Source organism: Ambystoma mexicanum, chromosome 3p (genome assembly GCF_040938575.1).
Source record: "Ambystoma mexicanum isolate Mex_15411 chromosome 3p, UKY_AmexF1_1, whole genome shotgun sequence".
In the NCBI taxonomy this organism is placed as follows: domain Eukaryota; kingdom Metazoa; phylum Chordata; class Amphibia; order Caudata; family Ambystomatidae; genus Ambystoma; species Ambystoma mexicanum.
The window spans coordinates 510,406,196-510,423,385 of record NC_090925.1 but is presented as its reverse complement, the minus strand read 5'-3'; the positions used below and the strand labels follow the sequence as shown (position 1 = coordinate 510,423,385).

Genomic DNA, 17,190 nt, shown 5'->3' with positions numbered 1-17,190 from the left:
CTTCCGAGGCTGGGATGTTATCCTACAAGAAGCCTGCAGAGTAGGCTTCTATGAAATTGGAAATGCAAAGCTGCGCATCTTCCCAGACTTCGTACGTCGTCAGAGGAGGACATATGATGCAGCACGTCAACTTCGGGAACTCACTCTAAAATACATGATGTTCTTCTCGGCAAATTTGAAGGTTCTAGGAGTATTTCCCTCACATATTGGGGGCCTGTATTAGATGTGGGCACGAGGCTGTGGGATTCCTTCATGTGGCTTGGGAATGTGGGGTGCTGGAGCACTTCTGGGGGCAGGTATTTGTGGTAATCAGTGACATTGTGGGGCAACGGCTTACGCCGGATCCCGTGCTGACTCTATTGGGGTATACCAAGCAAATACCTAAAGAAACCAGTAAGTTGATAAGCCTGTTCTTGGCTAAACGCTGTGTGGCTATGGGATGGGGAAGGAAACGAAGCCCGACAGTCGCCCAATGGTCTGCAGATATTTTATATTGTAATGATATGGAGTCTAGGTGGGGCACAATGAAAAGGACGAACTGAACTGTGGAGACAGGCAGATGTGGGATGCATATACAATATATCTTCTTAACCAGCAGAGTGGAGAGGATGCCGGATCCCCCGTCGCCGCAGGGATGCCTGTCTCAGCCTGTCCCGTAGGTAGCATCTCTTATGGACTTGTGTTTTTTCTACAGACTAAAGAACACATGGTTGTGGGATAACACTGGTGTCTGGATTTGGGATTCCGCAGAGGCTATGTTGGGGTCTGACTCTTGAGAGTGCCTACTGTGGGGTACTGGGCTTGCCACCCATATTGCGTTGGACTCACGCTGTTGTCTGCTATAATCTACCTACTAACATTGGATCGTTTTTCTGTTTTCCCACCTTTCTGGTTGATCCTGTACTGAAATTACTCCACACCTTCATGAATGTACCGGGGGGAGTGGGGGTTTGGGGGGAATGTGTTGATAGTTTTAATGTGTTTTATAGTTACGTAAAATGCCAATAAAGAAAGTTTAAAAAAAGTTTAAAAAGTTGAAGGTTCTATCAGGAGGAAAGTCATGGTTCTTCACGTCCGCGAAAGAAGTGTGGGATTGGCTGGACACTTCACCGCACAGCGGAGGCTGCCAGAATGGAAGAGATGTGGCGATGACAGTCCACTATAGAGGAATGCCAAGGGCAAGGATGGAGGCCTGAATGTGTGATACTCATTAAGAACTAGTCCCCTGATAATGGAGGACAGCGACGTATGAAGGGGGCGCTGCAGCAAAGGGGTGACGACGGGGAGACAGTGGAACCCCAACACCATTGACTGCTACCCACTAGTTGCGGGGAAAAGGTGGGCTAGACAATTCAAAGGGTCTACGATTAAGGATAGGAGGGTCAGAACCTATGTACCCACACACCACAGTTGGGGAGTTGGAGGGCAGGAGGGAGTCTGGGGAGAGGGGAAGAGGGAGTGGTGAGACGGAGTTGGGCTATATGATAAGTTGGGGTTAGGTATCATTTGGGGTATTAAGGTAGCACAGGGACAGAACAAAACTACAGGCGCTATGGCTAAATACGGGGAGGCACAGAGTTGGAAGAGGAGCAATGGGAGGGGATGGAGGCAACATATTGTAAAGGTAGAACCTTGGGACAGAGGGCTGGGACAAGTCTTTAGATAATTAACATGTGGTAATGGGGAGGGCTGAAAATTGGTACCTGGAATGTACCAATGAAAAGAACCTAAGGGGAATTTCTGAAATGACCACAGAACACAAGTGGCTTTGATACAGGAAACGCATATGGGAAAAGGAGATCTTGCAGTCCTGGGGAAATTATGGGGTGGGCAGCTATTTGGGACGTCCTACTCGACCCAGGGGAGAGGAGTGCTGATCTGGGTGGCAAGGGGCATACAGGTGGAAAAGGTTCTGAGAGGGAGCGCACAGTGATGGTGGTGGGCGTATGGGGAGAAAACCTGATATGTCTAGTGAACTGCTACACACCCAATGTGGATGATAAGGAATACTTTCTATCAGTCAAGCGTATGATTGGGGCCTACAGTGGGGAAATGATTTTATGGGGGGGGGGGCACTTTAACTGTCACCTAGACCTGCACCTGGATGGAACAGGTGGGAGGGGTCAGAGTAAGAAACAGGACAAGGTCCCTCCACAGGGTAATCGAGGACCTCGACGAGACATGGAGGGAGAAACACTGAGGAGAAAGGGTTGTCATACTACTCGGGGGTGCATGGGTCGTATTCATGACTAGACTACCTCTTGACGGGGAGGGAATATTATCGGCTATTCGAGGACCCGAAATACTTAGGGTGTACCCTTTCAGTCGCTCACCTATGGTGGTTACACTAGTAGAGAGAGGTGGGAGACCCCCGCGTCGGTTGTGGCAAATGCAGGAAGGACAGGGCGTTAGTCGGGGAGGTACATAAGGGGATTGAGACTTACTTTTAACTAATCGAGGGGTCGGTGGATTCAATGGAAATGCTCTGGGAAGCTTTCAAGGTGACTATAGGGAGAGTATGTCTCTCCACGACAGTGGGCATGAGAAACAGGCTACAGGAGACACTGCGCCAAACGGAGAGACGGGTAGCGGAACAGGATTGGGAAGCTGGGGAAGGTACTCAAGTGGGAGATAGACTGGCACCATGTCTGGAGCGCTACCATAATACACTGGCGGTCCTGGCACATTTCGATAATAGTAAACACTACACCCGGCTACATGGAGAGGGGGATAAGGCCGGGAAGTTACTGGCATGGTTGATAATCAGGGAGGGCCCAAGGAGGGGGATTACTCAAATCAAAACTAAATCGGGGGAGAGGGTGGGTATCCAGGAAAAGATTAAAGGGGCGTTTAGGAGGATTTATACAAGAGTGAAAATGGGTAGGTAGATGTGGAAGACCAGATGGACATGATTTGACGGGACTGGGGGACGATATGGAACTAGAAGCCACAAGAGAGAAAGATGACATTAGATAGGCAATACAATCCATGAGGAAGAGCAAGCCCCCGGGTAGTGATGGATTCCCCATCAAATTGTATTCAGAATATATAGATCTCCTAGCTCAAAAACTCAAAAAGGTGTATGACTAGGCATTTGAGAAGGGCCTCCTCCCAGGGTCTATGAGGGAGGCCATTATAACAGTAATTCTGATGGAGGGGAAGGACCCACTAAATTGCATGTCGTATCGCCCCATTTCTTTACTGAATTTAGATGGGAAAATCCTGGGTAAGACTCTGGCAGCCAGATTAGCGAGAGTGGCTCCACAGCTGGTCCACTTTCATTAATGTGAGTTAATCGGGGGCAGAAACACGACCACCAATATAACCCACCTCCATCACGTTATGGACCGTGTCAAGTCCCGTAAACGGGCCCTACCGGTGGCCTCCTTTGACGCTATCAAAGCATTTTACTCCCTGGAATGGAAATGGCTGTCGAGGAAATTTTGATTTGGGGAAAATGTGTCGAGGACTGGCCTTATTGTACAACAAACCAATGGCAATGGTCAGAACCAATAACTGGGTATCTGGGAAATGGGCAGGGGGACTCATCAGGGCTGTGCGGTGTCTCAGGTACTCTTTGCTCTAGCTCTGGAGCCCTCAAAGTTTTTAACGGCAGGAGATGGCAGAGGCGGGGATAGGGGTGGAGGGATCCAGCACATAGTATCATACGCAGATGATCTTCTGTACATTTTCAACCCGCGGGAAAACCTGCCACGATTACTTGAGATTCTGAAGAACTTTCATCACATATCAGGCTTTCGCATTAACAAGGAAAAATCAGCCCTTGGTCCCCTTGGGAGGGCTTCGGGGGTCCTACATAAAGGACATCCCAATGGTTACGGTAAATACCTAGGAATACAAATATTTCACTACATGGAGGAAACATTTACCCACAACACTGGGAGGGCACTCTCGAGGACAGGAGACTTGATACAATTCTGGAAAGACCTCCCACTCTCCCTTATGGGTAGAGTGGCACTATGCAAAATGGTGATTTTACCAAGATTGCTCTACTTCTTCACCAACATAACACATGTGGCGAAAAAGATATTTTTCAAAATGCTGGATGGTAAAGTGGGGAAACTGTTTTGCGGGTGTCCCTCTTAATGTTACGCAGACCCAGAATTGAAGGGGGCCTAGGTCTACCAGAACATGAGAAATACTATATAGCAGCACAGCTACAGGCGATACTGGATTGGGGACAATTGTGTGCAGGGGGGCCTGGTAGGGGAACTGCGATAACATAGGAAGGGGGTGGAGCTGCTGTGGAATCCGGTGGGGAACTTCGGTCATGTTCGAGGCCATAAGGGTACCATGGAGGAAATATATCTGGAAAAAAGAGCTGGAAGGTCTCTATGATGGATACCTGCCCTGGGGAGTAGACCGGAAACTGTGATTGGCAATAGGGAGGGCAGGGGTGCAGCGCCTTCAAGGGAAGGGATGCGAGAAAGTGGGAGACCTGTTTGAGGAGGGCAAACTGTTGACCGTTGTGGAATGGTGCGCAAAGTATGATTTGGCAAAGGACTCGTTCATAGCGTATGGGGCTATCGTCCATAGAGTGTCAGAACTGTGGGATGGAATTCCGGAAGAACCGCAAACGAGTCCGCTGTTGCGGGTACTGGTAGAAGAAGCAGGAGGCACAGCTAGTATCTCCCGCATCTAAAAAGCCCTACGAGAAGGGGAACCCATAATCGCACTGAAGGTCTGCGACGTCGATGTCATCCAAAGTATAAATGGCTCGAGCCGCGCCTGTTGGCCTCAGTTCTGTTTTTTCGTATATTGTAGTCAATTAGTAGATGAGGCGTGTCCCTTTGACCAAAAGCTTTAAAGGAACCTTGAGTGTAAAACACAAACTGTACTGTGGGGTAGGCTGGGAGGGTCAATGAGGAATACGTGGGAGGAACATCCAGTCAAAAGAACGTTACAGTTGGAAAGTAACTTGTTCTTCGAATGGATTGTGTCCTCCCACGTATTCCTCATTTTAGATAGGCTCCCAAAGCAGTTTGAATTGGAGGAGGTTGTACCATAAATATTAATCATGTACAGTATGAAGTACTGATTTTGCAAAGATAGCCCCCTGTGAAGAAGTTGAGTCTAGGGAGCAGTGCTTTACAAATGCATGCATGGATGACCAGGTGGCTGCTTCCCAAAAATCTTGTATCGGGACACCTCTCTGAAGAGCTGTTTAAGTCGCCATGCCCCTGGTTGAATGAGCTCTCAGCCCATCTGGAGGATCTTTCCCAGACAATCTAACATTCACTTATAGCTAAAATTATCCATCTGGGCAATGTTTGTTTTGTCACGGCCAGCCCTAATTTAGGCCAGTATATCCCACAAAAAGTTGGTCACAATGACAACATTTAGCGATATACAGAAACTAGAGCCCTCTTAGGGTCTAATCTGTGTTATCTTTCTTCCTCCTTACTTGCGTGAGGAGGAGGATAAAATGCAGGCAATGTTATCTATTGAGACAGGTGAAAATCTGTGAACATTTTCGGTAGAAAAGAGGGCTTGACCTTAAGAAAAACTTCATCTTTGTGAAAGATGGTGTGAAGAGGTTTGCTAGAAAGCGTCTGCAACTCGCTCACCCTGCGGGCTGAAGTATTTGCCACTAGCAGTATTGTTTTTAGAGTAAGGAGCCTTAACGGGCAAGAATGCAATGGCTCAAATGGAATACATGTGAGAAATGTCAACACGAAATTTAGATCCCACACAGGTACTTGAAAAGGTATTGGAGGAAACACATTAGTAAGCCCTTTTAAGAACTGTACAATTAAAAAAGGTATCTTGAAATAAAATTCCTCCTCTGAGGAGCGCTTAAAAATGGATAGCCTGGCACAAACTTTTATCGTGCCAACTTGGAGCCCCAAATTGGCCAAATGTAAAAGAAAAATATATTGTAGGAATATTACATTGAACAGGGTCCACATTCTTATCTCTGCACCAGTTACTGAACCTGATCCAACAACACCGGTACAGAGATTTCGTTGCTGGCCTTCTGACCGAAAGCAAAATCTCCATTTGGTCATCCGGAAGGTCCCAATCCTTGTATCTCAGCCTCTCAGAAACCATGCATGAAGCCGGAGTGTCTTGACCTGTGGATGGAGAACCCGACCAACCTCTCGCAAGAGAAGGTCCTCTCTTTGTGGAAGACGTATTGGAGGGCAGAGGGAAATGTCTAGAAGGTCCGGATACCACATTCTCCTGACCCAATCCGGGGCAATTAGGATCATGGATTTCCCGAACTTTCTTAACCTCCTGATTACTTGAGGAATCACAGGGACTGGAGGAAACAGATACAGGAATGGAAATTCCCAGTCCACCACGAACACGTCTCCTAGAGCTCCTCTTGGGGGAAATTCCCTTGAGCAGTACAGTTTGCATTTCCGGTTGGCACCGGTCACGAACAGATCCACTTGCAGGGTTCCCAAAGGGCGAAGATCTCTTGAAGGACTTCCTGAGCTAGTTCCCATTCGTTGGATACTGTGCTCTGCCTGCTCAGAGCGTCCGCCACCATGTTCTGCTCCTCAGCTAGGTGAATTGCTGTTTGAGAGATTCCTTCCTATATTGCCTAGAACCAGAGCTGCCTTGCTTCTCTGCACAGTGGTAGTGACCCTACTCCTCCTCTCTTTTTGGAGGTAGTACATGGCCACTGTGTTGTCAGTCATCATCAGGACATTCTTTCCCCGTACAGAGGGCAGAAAGGCCTTCAGCGCTAGTCCGATAGCCCTCAGCTCCAAAAGGTTGATTTGTAGTTTGGACTCCAATGGAGACCAATGACCGCTGATTGTCACTTCGTTGGTGTGGGCTCCCCACCCTGTGAGTGAGGCATCCGTCACTAGCTTTATCGCCGGCCATGGTTGCCAAAAAGATTCTCCTTTGAGGATATGTTTGTTGCAAGCCCACCATCGATTGCAAATCTTGTGCCACTCTGGTAAGAACTTGCAAAAGATCTGACATCTCCCCCGAAAATTGGGACCACTTCCTGAGGGCCCACTGTAGGGATCTCATCAACAATCTGGCCTCTGGCACCAGAAAAATGCAGGATGCCATAAGACCGAGCAACCTTAGAAAATCGAAGGCCGCCAGATGCTGGGCATTTTGGAACTTTGTCACCATCTGCAGAATGTGATGAGTTCTCTCTTCGGGAGGCGAGGATTTTTCTGAGAACGTATCCAGGACTGCTCCGATAAGTTGGAGTTTGTGATTGCATCATATGTGACTTCTTGAAATTCAGAGAGAAGCCCAGTCTGTGCAGGAAGTGGCAGGTCTTGCTTAGATGTTCCTGGGCTTGTTCTGGATACCATGCCCCGATTAACCAATCGTCCAGGTAGGGGTATACGTGAATTCCCACTCTTCTGGAGACTCGCTACCACTACTGCCATCTTGAACTGGTCCTTCCTGAGGAACTTGTCCAAGTTTCTTAAATCCAAGATGGGTCTCAATCCTCCGTCCTTCTTTGGGATGAGAAACTATGGGGAGTACCAACCCTTGTCCCTCTTGCTACAGGTACATGTTCTATTGCACCTTTCTCTAGCAGGGTTAACATTTCCTGCAACAGGAGCGGGTCTGGAATTTTGGCAGAGTTGTATCCTGGAGGGTGATTCTGAGGTTTCTTCTGAAAGGGAAGGCAGTAACCTTGGTATACTGTTTCCAGTGGCCAAGCATCTGATGTAATGCCCCGCTACTCTTCCAGATGCTGAGAGATTCTGCCTCCCACTGGGGTCTTGTGGGTCAAAACCTAGTGTGGCTTTGCAGCAGCTGCAGTAGCGGCTGATGGGACAGTTGCCGCTGATAGGGCAGAGCTAGCACCTTTTCCTCGCCCCCGAGGAAACTTCCTTGGTCCTCTTTGACTGGCCTGTCCCCTTCCTTTTCGAAATGAGGAATGAAATCGAAAGCGGCGAGTCTTCCTGGAAGATGAGCCTGTGTAGGGGCGTTGTTGAGGTTGTCATATTGCGGCACTAAGTGACTTTGCTGCCGCTTCAGAGGTCTGCAGCTTCTCCAAACTTTCATCCGCCTTGCTGCCGAACAACCTCAAGCCGTCAAATGGCATATTGAGAAGTCTGGCCTGCACATCCGATGCAAAACCGACTTTCTCAGCCACGCGAATCTGGGTAGCACAGTACTAGATGCCATGGACCTACTGATGCTGTCAGCAGTGGCCAAACCTTTCCATCATTAACTACGGCTAGGAAACCTTCCCATTCCTCACCATCAGGGATATGTTCAGCTGCCGCTGTCATACAGTCCCACATGGTGTAAGTAAATCTTGCAAGGGTGCAAGTTACATTTGTAGATTTCAATGCCATGCTACTCGAAGAAAAAATTTAACAGGAACATGCATCAATTTTTTTAATCATCCCTGTCCGGGGGAATTGTAGGGTATGCTGCATTCCTAGTAGACGTGGCCGCCTGAACCACTAGACTTTCAGGTGATGGATGTTTCCTTAAATATTCAAGGTCTGAAGAAGAGGGCCTGTATTTAGATGTGAATTTCTTATTAACTGCAGGAGCTGACTCAGGGTTTTCCCATGCAGTACTCCCCTTCCTTTGCAAAGCTATGTGAAAAGGAAGTATGGGGTCTTGTTGAGGTCCCCCCGAAAAGATGTCTGTCATGTGATACTCTTGGTAAGTATGGGAATTTCTGTTCCATCCCATAAATTATGTTACCCTACTCATTAATCTCCTGTATCCTGCATCTGCATGATCAGCTGGGTCAGGTTTTTCAAACTCATACTCTGGCGATGTATCCAGACCACTTGAGGTCTGCAGGCACTCATAGGTCTGCCATTTTTGAATGAGGGTCAATAAACACCTCAAAAACTTCCCTTGTTCCAAACTTTACACCAGCTGGTGAAACATCCTCCTCTGAGGATTTTTCCTCATAAATAGAGGACATGGATTTGAAAAAAATCCTGTCTATTTTCTGGATGAAAAATCTTCTCCGGTGGCATAGACTTTGCCTTAGACAGTCGATTTAGTAATAGGAATTAACGAAGACGTCGACAAAGGAGTCGATGGCGTCAACGTTATCGGTAATGGCTTTGATACAGTCGAAGGAGATATAGACGGTGTTGAAGGAACCCTCGAGTCTTCGAGTGGCCTGACGACATCTTGGACTCAGACGTCTTCGAAAGAGGCTTCGACGAAGCCTTTGATGACGATTTTAATGGCGGATAAGTATCCGACGCCATTTTGTCGAGTTTTGCCTCCGTTTTTCTTCACTGGTAGGCATTTGAGAGGCATCACAGTGGATTCCCTGGACGACGCCCTCAACGATTTGTCATCGGATCTTTTTATCTTAGATCTTCCCCTGTCACTTTTAGTATGAGCAGGGACATGGCTTTCACTAGAATTCTTTGAGGGGGTCTGGGCCACGTTCTCAAAGATTTTTAACATTGAGGCTCTGAAAGCCTCCCATTTCTTCGAGGAATCATGTTTAGAAGGGCAGGTAATACCCTTCTGAAGACGTCAAAGAAGAGGAAGACCAGCGTTGGCTTTTCTTCAACTTTTTTGAAGAAGACGACTTCCTATATCTACTCCTCGACCTTGATTTCTTCGATTTGCAACGTCCCTCACTAGACTCAGCCGAGCCTTTCATCCTTCTCGAAGGAGACTTCGAGGACTCCTCCCCCACCGCCAGTTTACCTCTATGTTCCTTTTTAGCTTTATGGGTCATCGCCTGACAGGAAACGCACTAGTCTATCCGATGGTAGGGACCGAGGCACCAGAGGCAATTTTGACAGGGATCTGTTATCGACATCATTTTACCGCATTTCTGACATTTCTTAAAGCCAGTTTAAGGCGTGAAAGGGTTCGATGACTAAGGCATTTTCAAGAATTGAAGCGCTGTTTTCTTGAAACGAAAGCTATAGGAAAAATAGAACGGAGGCCAACGGGCGCGGCTCGAGCTATTTATACTGCAGATGACGACGGATACCACGAGGTACATCAACGCCGCAGACTCGATCAGAACGCCCTCTGGTGGAGAATTATTTTTCCGAAGCAGCAAAGCTGAAGGTAATGATATATATCCAAGGATAGTGAACATTTCTCGGGTGTTGGATTTGGAGTCAATAATGCAGGCGTTGTAGGTGGAACATTTGGCCAGGAGGATCACTTTTTTGTACTGTTTGGCTGCTGATGCAAACAGTAGTTAGTTCTCCTCGGAGGGTGATTTCTTGCAATTAGTTTCGGCAAATCATTTGTTGGATCAGAGTTCTTGGAGTTCTGGGGTAAACCACATATTTCTGTGTGCTGATGGTTTAGTTTTGTATGGCTCAAGCGGGTGGCTATAGTGTCAATAGCATCAGAGAGGGTTTTGGCATATAGGTCTCCTAGTGAGGTGAGATCAGTGGGAAAAAGGGGGCTTAGGCCTTGGTGAGGGATTTGGAGCTCCATGCAAGAGTAGGAGGCAGCCGGATGGGGGTTGGAATGGTGTACACTGTTACTGTTGGGGAGATAACGAATTGCACAATGTTGTGGTCAGACCAAGGGCACAGGCTGTTTAATAGTCACCTGGCAATTATGGTTTATGATCCAATTTAGGATACAACATATATTGTGAGTTGGTGTGTCGATGCATTGTGTTAAGCCGAGAGCGTTAAGGGAGTTAGTGAGCGAGGTTGCTGCAGTATCATCGGGATCGTTGTAACCAATGTTGAAATCTCCTAGGAGGATCATTTTGGATGAGGGGCCCAAGGTGTGGAAGAGGTTCTGCTTGAAGGTTGGTAGATAGTGTGGATGGAAATAGTGTCTGAGTTGGATAAGTCCAGTTTGGTTGATAGTATGTCACAGTTGGCTGGAAGGGAGGTGTTGATAACTCAGATGGGTAGGGAATCACTTGCAATAAGCGCTACTCCCCCCACCCCTTGCATTCGGTATGTCCATATAGCCGATGGTATAACCGGTAGTCAGAGCAAAATGAGAGTGCAGTGCCAGATACCAGGTGCAGCCAAGTTTCTGTGGTTGCTAGAAAATCAAGATCTAGGGAGGCGATCAGGTTGTTAATGTCCAATGCATGTGCATCGATATATCTTGCATTAATGCATCAATGAGCCCACATTTTAATGGGAGAGAGGATAAGCGCCCTACCAGATGGCAGGAGTGCTGTTTGGGGGTGGGGGGTTCTGTTTGGAAATAAGCTTACACGCTTTGAGGATGCTGTTGACAGCCGTCAGTTTAGGGGAGAGTTTTATGTACGATAGCTGTATGATCCCTTAGGCAAATGTTTATGCCTGTAGTTTGGGGTAGAGAAGCGGGCACAGAGGTTAGGTTGGCATGCAGGGATGCATGGTTGGCGTGGGTGGCTGGGGTCTGGGTGCAAGTCCTTAAGGTGCGTATGTGCCATGAGGGGTAGGGTTGGAGATATGATGTTCCAAGGGAGGATGGTTGTTTTCCGGTGTTGGGTCGTGGTAGCTAAAAAGTGAAATAGGAATGAAGTAGGTTGGGGTAATGCATGGCCTCTGGGGGAGTCCCCAGAGTGGATCTTCCATCAGGGAGAATATCTTTGTGGAGTGAATGAGTGAATGAGCTCAATCTCGACGTGGGGTAAGGTCATCAGGTTGAGATTAAGGGGCGGGAGGTGTTAAGGTGTGCAGATGTGTAGTGCTCACTTGCGTACCAAATAGATGTGGGAAGGCGCTGCGGCGGGCAGATTGCAAACAGGGGAGCAGGTTGCAGCAGCACCAGCGCAGGATTTCCTCAGAGGGTGGTATTTGGGATAGGCAGGAGTCCACATCCCGATCCGGCTTGGACAGGCAAAGGCAGGCATCGTGGCCCTTAAACATGGTCCTTGGGAAAGTGGTTCAGGTAGTCACGGACACCACAGTGCTGTTCTATCTAAAAAAAAAAGTAGGTGGGAATTAAATCCCATTCATGATCTTGCACCATTTTGCTAAAGAAACATTTCAAAATAATTAAGTTAACTTTTTCCTCATCTCAGAGTTGCCAACTGAAGATTCTCCTTCCTCATCGCTCTCAACACATTTGGCGCACCCTACCGTTAGAATATTTTCCTTCCGCTTGAAGACCTAATCCGCTCTCAAGTCTGTGTTGGGTGTATTTTAAGCATACTGCCACCGGGAGCCATAAATCAAACCACCAGCTATTCGGTTTTGATGCTTTCATGCATTTATACTTCTTTCCAACTTTGGTTTCCAACCATTTAACACTTCAAGAATCAGTCATTTCTGATTCTTATTACCTCTCAGGATCAATTGCTCTCTGTGCTGCCTGCTCTTAGGGCCAAATGCATGCCCAGTCACTCCATCTCAGGACCAGGTGCTTTAAGCTTCTCAACACCTGCGCCGTTCAAGTGCTCTATGGTTGTCAATGCATCTCAGGTTCAGGTGCTATCCGGGTTTCACTTGTATGTTTTGGCTGCCAGAGTTTCTCCTCAAACCACCTCCTTACTGCACCAAATGCAGACAAAGTCTGAGACCTCCTTTATACACATTTCACCTCTTGTTTAGTGAATCCCCCAACCCCCTCTCAGGGATAGGTTATACACCTTTCCATCTTCAAATCTGGGTAGGAATAGGCTGAGTCCTCAAATCAGAAATTATATCTTGCCTTAAGAAGTTCTAAAATGTGCTGCCGTCAACTTGCTCATCTCCTCTTGGCTTCTCATTTCACTAGGTGCCAGTCTCGGGAGCTCTCTACCCTTCTGCCTCTTTAATCCATCTAAGCAGGCAGATATGCCAACACATTTTCTCTGTTGACCAAAACAGCCTTTTAGCACATTCTCTGCAGTATGAACCCCCTGCATTTGGTTTGTGTGAACAGAAACAACCTTGCAGTGGGTGCACAGAACTGACTTCACATGTGTATTTAGGCCTTGAAGCACTTGGTCATAAAAATCACTGGCAGAATTCCCTCTGCAATGAGTTTGATTTCTATTATTAAACCTTTACTCGATTTGCAAAGCTGACAAACGCATGTCCTGCAATCATCCTACAGGAACCCATTCACACCTATTTACAACAAATGTGCTCGAGAGAATAGTCCGGATGACCGATTGCCAACTTTGTGGAAGTTTTGGCAAGCTGTAAAATGTCTCACAATTGCAAGGCGTGCACTCTTGGTAACAAAAAAATCATTTTGAGAGTATGGAAAAGCACAATTTTCCAAAAGGTTGGAGAGGATCATGTACCCAAGTACCCTATTGCTCATGAGAGTCTTGTACAAGAGGCAGTCATTAATTTGAAAATATAATGGAATCATTTCTTAAAAGCTGAATGCATAAGTTATTTTCATTAGCAGTGTAATGTTCCACACACTTATGAGATCATCTGAGCGGTTTCAGGTTTAAAACAGCCTTTGATGATGTTTTATGCATTCCTCATGTGTCTGTATTAATTCCCCCTTTGGAAGGGTGAAGAGGAAAGTTTACAGGTTCTGAATTTCCTCCCCCAGGCGTAGTAGGGGCCTCTCTGGCACAGGACATAAAGGGTCATAAATGGCTCAGCTAAGATTCTGGACCAAATACCCCTTTTCACCAAAACCATTATCCTTGACTGTCTGCAGTACTGACCACAACACCAGGTCCAGCAGCAGGCGGCCTTCACACAGAACGGTCTGGTCTCTCAGAATCAATTTCAAAATCTTCTGGGCTTCTCAGACCTAGTTTTTGCATCTGCTTGAACAGGCAAAGTCTCAAAGCTTAGAGCAAGCAGGAACCAAGTTCAGGTTTCCCAACAAATGGAAAAGGCCATGTGAAGTTCATTCGAAATAAATTGCCTCTCAGAACCCCTGCACTCTTTGGAACAAGCCAACAGAAGGATAAGCTTTAGTCGAGACAAGAAAACACAGAAAACAAAAAAGACAAAAAAGGCATGCCATTAACCAATCTGTGAAAATGCAGTAACATCTTTGGGTGCAGCGGCGAGAATACAATCTTAGCATATAAAATTGATCATGCAGTCACAAAGGAGGCAGGACTTACAGAAAGCATTTTATACCGCACCTTACATAGATAATACAAATCTATGCGGAGTTTCCTGGTGGTCACAGAATGTGTCACATTGTGTTAAGAACTTTTTTTATAAACTAGTTTAAAGCTGTGTTGGCAAAAACTTGCTTCAAGGTTTCAATTCATTTTATATAAAAGGTGTCACTTACTCTTGGAGGTCCTATAATCATTCCTGTCCATCTCGTAAGGGTCATATCTTCATCATCTTCAAGACCCCAACTAACAGTTCCATCTCCTACCCCTTTTTGACCATCCTCAAGTTCTTCCAGCAGCCGAAAATTGCGAGGGACCTTTACTCCTAGAAAAAGTCAAACATAACAAAAATGTTTTTGCTGCAGATAATGTAGCCACCATGCATGTGACGCAGATGATGTGATGATCACACTTTTAAAAAAAATATCTGAAGTGTTGCGACCCACCCTTTTTCTTGCAGGACGCTGGCTACAGAAATGTCTAGCTAGTAGCATGACATAACTAGAATAGCCACTTAATGTGAGAGATGGCCTAGAGTCTACCCCACCCTGCAAGTTGAATAAATAAAATTGAGGGCAGTGCTACCTTTTAAATTCAATACCAGAAATTGGTAAGACATTTAAAAACTATGTTGCTAGGATTTTAAAACTATCCGCACAGGTACACATTTTGCAGAGGTGATAATGCCCAGATATAAAAACAAAAGAGATCTTTAGTTTTCGCCCACTGTGGATCTGAAAGAATAGTTCAAAGCTACAAATGCAGCATACGTTTTATTCCAACAGTTGCATTTATCTCCGGATCATGACATAATGCCCCTTTTTTTAGAAAGTAAAATGACGAAAAAGGGCGCAGCTGGTCGGCTGTACAATCGGGTGACAGCAGATGCATGAAACAAATGTAGTAAAGCAAGGGTACATACAGAAGGCTGCAAGCACAACCATTAGCTCTGCTAATGCAGTAGTTTACTGAGGAGACGCTCTTGCAAGCGAGTTTTGGAAAGTAAATGCAGCGCAACCAAAGATGGCCACCAAGGATATGAGGAAAGGGCGCTCGGTACCGAAGCAATTTTCAGTTGTATGGATCAATGACTGACAAGAAGAGAGTTATATAATGCAATGTAAGAGGTCAAAGGGGTTATTTCGGGTTGTGTCATATTTGGCGGGCCAGGGGATAGTATATGGGAGGAGCTGTGTTGTGGGGTAGGCCCAAATAGAAAGGAGGGCACTGTAAAAGGGGACCACTCTGGCAGAAAGTCTTTGAAAGCAGGCGTCTCAACAGTAAGGAACACTCACATTCTGACAACTTCGATTGCCTTGTGCTGCCTCCAAACTGCTAATGTAACCTACAATATAGTATTCAGTCTCATAAAAATAATCTTTGTGTTGCATTTGCAAAGCTTTACCTTATAGCAACAACTCAGTGTAGTTTAAGCCGAGCTTTGATAAAATCCACAGTTGGGCTGACTGAGTGTTCTGGGCAGTGTGTTTCAGTGGAAAACGGAGAGCACAGAGATATTGCAAGGAGAGGCAGCACAGCGAAAGTGAGGGACAGTGCGATAAATGCAGAGGAGGATCGGAGGGAAAGACATGGAGAGTGAATGGAGATACAATCAGGCAGCAACTGAGGAGCAAGACCATGGACAGCTTTGTAGACTAGACAAAGTAACTTGAAATGAGAGTGGTTGTGCATTGACAGATAGCCAGATTGTTGGGGATAAGTAGACATGAAAGACAGGAAATACCCAATGCCCACCAGATTCATACAGCTCGGCTCAAATGACACTTGCATAGAAAATTCATTCAAAAGCACTCATCCAACATTCTCTGAGCAGCACACAGGTGCTCCCGTCACACAACACACAGTAAGTCATCACAGAACATTCAATATCACACAAATACACCACAATATAGTCAGAAGTCACAACACCACAGCCCACCTTAAGTAGAAGAAACACTGGAACGCCAAAGTAAGGAAGACTGGGGAAATACACGCCCTATGCTCCAAGAAAAGGTGAACGCACACTCCAAACCTGCCACACATACATGGACAAGACAACAATTATCAACCACTCAGCAAACAGAGGGGAGAAATTAGTGCAGCCAATCATACAGCTCCTGTGAAACTGAAGACCAACCACTTAAATTATTGACTCGACAACCAGGAGCAAACCTACGTTCAGCTCACTATTCCGACACAGATACAACCAAGTTAAAACATCACTCACACAGACCAGTTCCATTGGGCCGTCATACCCCACCAAATAACTAAGGCAAACCATATGTCTGGGCCCAACACGCCCAGACTTCAGGCTTGTCACAAGTGCAAACCTTGCTCTACAAAACGGGCCGGCCTGATCAACAGTGTGACAAGCAGAAGCACTACACTTTGATGTAGCAAACATATCGACCTTGGATATCACTATCACACACACACCTACACACACACCTACACACACACACCTACAATGGCCCACACATAATCTGTGTGCATCCTGCAATAACTAGAGTGTACTACAACACTGGCATGTATATACTGTAAGTGAGATCACATTAAAACCTCTTCCCCAGACATAACTAGGCCATGTAGCCATATAAATTGGTAGACAACTACTACACATTGGTAAAACGCACTCAACGTGCTAATTGGGCACGTAGCGCCAACAAACCATGCTGGGTTGTTCTTTAAACTATTATGTGGACCACAAAATATACAGGTATGCCAAGCACCTCCACACCTATATTTATCACTCAATACTAAGCTGAACACATCCTTTGCTTAGTCAACAAGACCTATTTGAAGGGCACTACAAAAACTGCCACCCCGCATCCAGCCAGCCTCTCTGAATAAACAACTTATCAAACTCCTAAGCAAGTAACACCAAGTTAATAGTATTCCTACCAAAATATTGACCTACAAAATGTTTTACAACTGGAGAATGTATAACTGTAGGAGAGGTTATGAGCTAAATAATGTGTGCAGCATATTGTGTGTGTAGTGTAGTAGATAGATAACATTTAGTATTGGGGAGAAAAGAGTGACACGTAGGTTACTAACACTTAGTACAGGGGTGAATGGAGCGTGCTAGATATGTTAGGCCACAGGTTCTGAGTGTACGAATAACTAACACTTTCACTGATAGTAGTCAGTTTCAGAAAGTAAAGCAAAATAGAATTTTGAATCTGGGGCAGTATCCTGGCAGAAATGGGATGAATTGTACTTGGCTGCAAGAATGGCCTGGCATG

At 46.1% G+C, this 17,190-nt stretch overlaps 1 protein-coding gene across 4 annotated transcripts in view; it reads right to left on the bottom strand.

Moving 5' to 3' along the window:
* Window positions 1-17,190, bottom strand: part of UBE2V1 (ubiquitin conjugating enzyme E2 V1) — a 451,752-nt gene that overhangs the window by 267,342 nt on the left and 167,220 nt on the right. For all 4 annotated transcript variants that reach the window (XM_069651179.1, XM_069651178.1, XM_069651180.1 and 1 more), the window contains one exon: window positions 14,122-14,270. In XM_069651179.1, the coding sequence (XP_069507280.1) occupies window positions 14,122-14,270 (149 nt within the window). The remainder of the gene's footprint in view (window positions 1-14,121; window positions 14,271-17,190) is intronic.